Source organism: Arachis duranensis, chromosome 1 (assembly GCF_000817695.3).
Source record: "Arachis duranensis cultivar V14167 chromosome 1, aradu.V14167.gnm2.J7QH, whole genome shotgun sequence".
NCBI lineage: Eukaryota > Viridiplantae > Streptophyta > Magnoliopsida > Fabales > Fabaceae > Arachis > Arachis duranensis.
The window spans coordinates 2,930,190-2,935,631 of NC_029772.3; the positions used below are offsets into that span (position 1 = coordinate 2,930,190).

Consider the following 5,442-nt stretch of genomic DNA (forward strand, 5'->3'; position numbering starts at 1 on the left):
CCACCTCTGAAGAATCTTCCACTATGCTCCCTTCTATCCCCAACACTTCTATCAGCAGAGAATGAAGAAGGGATTGCATACTGAGTGAGATGTGCTTAAGCAAGAAACGGCTCAATTTTGCGAAATTTCTCAAGTATATCATCATGAGATAGAATGAAAATCTCAACCTCATAAAGAGAATACAGTTCAAGTTTAGTAGAAATGATAGTAATTAGGTTTTAGTAATCTTCATTGAGCCCTTCCAAAAGAATATTAATATGTTCATCAGTAGTTAAGAAAAAACCCAAAGACGCTAAAAAATCAACAATTCTCTTGATTCTTGAGACATAGTCAGCAGCAGGAAGACCTTGTTTCTTTATAAGCTTCAGCTGAGTTTTCAACTGCTTAACCCTATATCGAATCGATTTTGAGAAATAATCTTTAATTCTATTCCAAATATCAGAAGCAAAATTACAACCTATCATTTTGTTCTTGAAGGATTCATCTATGGAAGTAAGAAGCCAGGAAATAATATTGTAATCTTCTTGCCTCCATTGTTTGTAATCGATTGATAGAATACCAGTAACTCAATCAGCTTTGGACACATACTGCAAGGACATTGTGTCAGAGTGTAGATGATCCTCAAAGACTTGCCCAAAAATTACGGCCAAAGCCTGTTGTTGCCAAGTCTTATGATTATTTTTATTAAACTTGTCACCTATGGGATGATCAAAGGATTGTGAAGTGAATGATGAATTAGAAGAGGAAGATGTGACTAAAAAATCTGAATTAACAGCACTAGTGTCCATGAATCATGTACAAGAATAAGGCTCTTGGTACCATGTGGTAATTATTGAAATCTGATTACACTAGGTAACAATATCACAAAAGAGAGAAAAGATGTAATTTTCTATTACTCAAACAAGTAATCACGTGCTCTATCATACTCCCCTGTATTCAATATATATAGCTACATTATAACATCAATAATATTGAAAGATCTACACTAAATAATAAATCTTGAGCTAAACACCAAATAACTGCCCAAACTACTAAGTTTTGATATCTTAACTAAGTGTTATCCTTATCAATGGTGATCTTATTTATTACTATAAATACTAAATTGAATAAGTCATAATTACTTTTGATTTGGAAGTAAATGAGAATAAAATAGATATTATCTTTTGAACTTTAGATACTATTTTATTTGGACTTTAGGGTTTAATGGGTGCCATGCTCAAACATAAATAGTTCCTTCAGGGTTTCGTTCCCCTAACATACCAAAGCTGCCTTCGTCACTATTTCCCATCAGAAGAGTAGAGTCACAATTCAGCCCTATTAGGATACAGAAAGCTTTAGTTAAAGAAGATCGAAAGAACCACAAGACTGAGACAATCATTCCATCAATTTCTAATTTCTATGAATAAAGGTATGCTTCCGTATTATGATATAATTTTGGTGATTCAATATGAATGATCTGGATTACTTAAATAATTTATTCCAATACGTCACCCTTGGCAACAATTCTCTTTTAGTTTTGTTAATGGATGTAAAGCAGAACTCGTACTTGTATTATGCCTCACTCTCTGATGAAAACGGTACTACAGACATAGTAGTCACCATTTGTTTAACCACATTTAGAAATGCATCATAAGCGTTGCTTCTAAGCATTGTGATCCTTGTTCCGGAATCAACGAGGAATCCTCCGTGGCAATTGCTTGTTTGCTTAAAGATCGCTGGAGGAATGTTAACTCTGGTGTTACCAATACTGACTTCTTCTAGATCCACATAATAAAGCTGTACTTCGTTAATTCGAAGTTGCACCAATGGCATCGCATGTTCAGGATGTATCACTGCTTTTGAACCAAAATGCAAGGTGCTGGTTTTAAGGATGGTTATTTCAATTCTTATGTGGATAATTATTTTGATTGTATTGAATTTAGTTATATATAATTAAAATATGTTGGATGTTTAATTTATTAGGTATGCGAATGATTATTTTTATCATTAAGTTGATGGTTATTTTTATTAGGGGTTAGCGGCGCCGATGTCGACGTATGGCAAGCCAAGTAGTGACGGTGAAGTGGGATGATTATTGATGAAGGTGGGGGTGGCAGCCGATTGAAAAAGCAGAAGGTATTGGAGTGAAAAGTTTGGGTAAATTAGAGTTTGGGATGGTTATTTTTTTGGAAATAACTAAGTGGATCTTTTGATTCAAGTAATTTGTGGAGTGTTTTTTATTTTTTATATGTATTGGGCTAAATTTGCAGCCTATTGTTCACATTGAATTGAACATAATTATCTGCATACCTATTGAATTGAACATCCGATATATCAATTGTTCATATTATTTAGTATTTTTATTGTCTCCCTATAGAATATATTACACATATGATTATGAATAAAATATTTTTTATTTATATAAAAAATCCTAAAGTGTGAAACTACATAAAAACACTTGGTCAGGTAGGTTTCCTTTTTTTTCCCCTCAATCCTTTCTTGAATTCTTCCTCTACGTTTAACAATTAACGTGATAATGTAGTCGATATTTCATTTAAAAAAATATATAGATAGACAATGAAAATATTAAATAATGTGAACAATGAATATGTCAGATGTTCAATTTAATAGATATGCAGATGATTATGTTCATTATTTTTAATTGAATAGTTATTTTTTTTATTCGATTTACTCATGCATAATTAACAATGACTGGATGTTCAATTCACTAGATGTACTGATAGTTATTCTAATATTAAGATTTAAGAAGTAATTTGAGGGTATATTATTTTTTATTTTATTGAGTCAATTTTAAATCACGTTATTCACATTATTTATAAAAGTCATTGTTTACCTAATAAAACCGTTTCATTTATTGCTTCATATTTTTTTAAGTGGTTGCAGCGTGTACGGACATAAAATTTCTCAATTTCAATTTTTAGAAGAAAAAAAAAATAGTTACAAAATGTCATCCGCTTTTTAAATTTTTAATTTTACTAATTTAATGACCGAAACAATTTTCAATATCTCAAATAAAAATAGGAGATTGTAGAGGCAAATTATTATTATTGTTCCTAATGCATGATACTCGTTTTTCGGTGCTTCAAATATTACCTTTTGTTGGAAAGTTAAAAAAAAAGTGCATGGTAGCAGATACCTTTATATTAGAACAACACATTACACATATACTTCAAAACTTCAAAGAAGGCAATATTATACACTAGAAAGATGAACGTCGTCTTCTACCTATATATAGTATGATACACGAGAAGCATACGTTCACTTCCTTTATTATTTCATCCTCTTATAGATCTACATACTATCATATTGTATGCTACTCTCCTTAAAGTAGCTATGGTATTTTAAAAAATATTGTTAAAATTTTAGTAATATTTTTTTTATTATTTAACAACGCTTTTTAAAGGTGTTGCTAAAAAATATTATCAAAATATAACTTTAATTTTAAAAATATTTGATAATCACCATAGTTACTATAAAGATGGAAACTCAGGTGCAGTCGATTTTACGTAAAGTTGATAACTAAGAGTCATTAGACGATTTAATTTATTTGACTAAATTTTCATTTAACACTCTCAGCTATCAACTTTAAACGAAGTCGACTGCATCGGAGTTTTCAGCTAACAGTTCATATTGGTAAAGGAAATCAGTTTCCCTCCGATATCATATCCAACATTGAGGTTAGCCAATTGAAAGTTCCCCAACAGCGACTCACTATCAGTCGATCGTATAATGGCAAGACACCAAACTCCGCCATCAAATTCCAAATAAGTAACACCGTTCACAAAACTAACATTTACTTTGTTATCGGCGAACTGAAACGTCACCTTTGGCAAGTTGTCCACCTCTGCTTTAGTCGCCTTAAAACAGAACTCGAGGAAATCGTGTGGACTCTTTGCAACAGGCTTAACCACCTCTTCTTTTATCAATTTCAGAAAAGGATCATACACCGCTTTTTTAAGCCGCGAGTAAGTAGCACCAGTGTCAACATAAATTCTTCCAGGTTGATTTGTCAAGTTGACTATTGTGTTCCCCACACTGATTCCATTAAGTTTGACATAGTAGTATTTGGTGTCTACCAATGGTATTGAGTCTTTTGCAGTTATAACGGCTTTCGAACCAAAATACATTGTAGTACTTTTAGAGCTTGTTTTAACGAAGCAGTGAGAAAACTTTTTGATACCTAATTGAGAGATGAAGGAGAAAGGGGTAATACCGCTTAGTCCCAAACAACCATTGATGTCCTTCCCTTCGAAATAATTAGGGCTTGTATCCGTAGCGTAACCGAACTTTAAGATCCCCACGTCGACCTTTGCATCAAAGGAGAATTTGTCTTGCGAAATCACACCCGATGTTGATGCTTGATCGGAGTATTTGATCTTATAGGTGCAATTTTGATTACTACGAATCTTGCAAGTTTTCTGATTTAGTTTCTGACAAAAGCTTTTGTCGTCACATGGCAGAGCAGCGTAAGTGGTGGAGCTTGCGGATTTGAATGCTGTTTTGGAATTGGTCCAGATGACGTCACTTGCTGTGTCAACAAAGGCAAGGACATTTTGTGGTGGTGTGCCAATGGAATAGGAAGCTATGTATAGATCTGAGTCAGGGTCGTATGTTACTTTTGTTGAGAAATCTGGAGGAGGTGCTTCTAAGGGGATGAAGTTCAAAGTTGAGCATAAGAGAAAGATGAGGTAAAGGAAGAAAGTGGTGGTGGAAGCCATGCGCTTACTCTTGATTCGTTTCTTGTTGCGAAGTTATCAACACCATTTGTCTCCTTTTATAGAGAGACAGAGCGCGCAATAAATTTTCAAATCGGCACCCAATAATTTTTGGATAAAGAAGTATAGGGAGTCAATGGAGTATCCAATAGGGATTTAGGGATGTTCGATTTAGTAGGATATTAGATGTTTATTATTTCTGGTATCCCAATGGTTATTCTGGACGGTATGAGTATATTGTGTTTGAGAAATTAATAGTATTTTATCCTTGATATTCATTTTTTAACTCATATTGGATCAAATAAATAGCCCAGTGTACATATTATATAAATACTCTATTAGCTCTATAGCAGAATTTTTTTGGATTTAACTAACACATATCTTAAAACACATGATAAATTTGTTATCATAAATGTTTAGTAACAAAAAGAAATTAGCAAGAACTTATTTTCAATAAGACAAATTTTAAAATTTTGTTTCCTAATATTATTGGTTTATTATTAATAGAAAATTTTAAATATTTTTATTTAATGAATCCGAAACAAATGTATTAAAAACTTAAATTTTTTTATATTTTTAACAAAATATTAACTAAATCTGTAATTTTTTAGCAGGAAATTTAATTTTATGCAAATTTCAATAACCAATTCGGTCTTTAACATTTTATGTTATTAAACAAATCAATTCTCACATTAAATTTTGATAAAAAATAAGATAAATTAATCCC

At 32.0% G+C, this 5,442-nt stretch overlaps 1 protein-coding gene across 1 annotated transcript; it reads right to left on the bottom strand.

Annotated features, from left to right (window-relative positions):
- Positions 1-3,617: 3,617 nt before the first annotated feature.
- Positions 3,618-4,718, bottom strand: LOC107466838 (aspartic proteinase nepenthesin-1-like). The gene has a single exon (XM_016085876.3). The coding sequence runs from the start codon at positions 4,716-4,718 to the stop codon at positions 3,618-3,620; it is 1,101 nt and encodes a 366-aa protein (XP_015941362.1).
- Between the last annotated feature and the right edge of the window lie 724 nt (positions 4,719-5,442).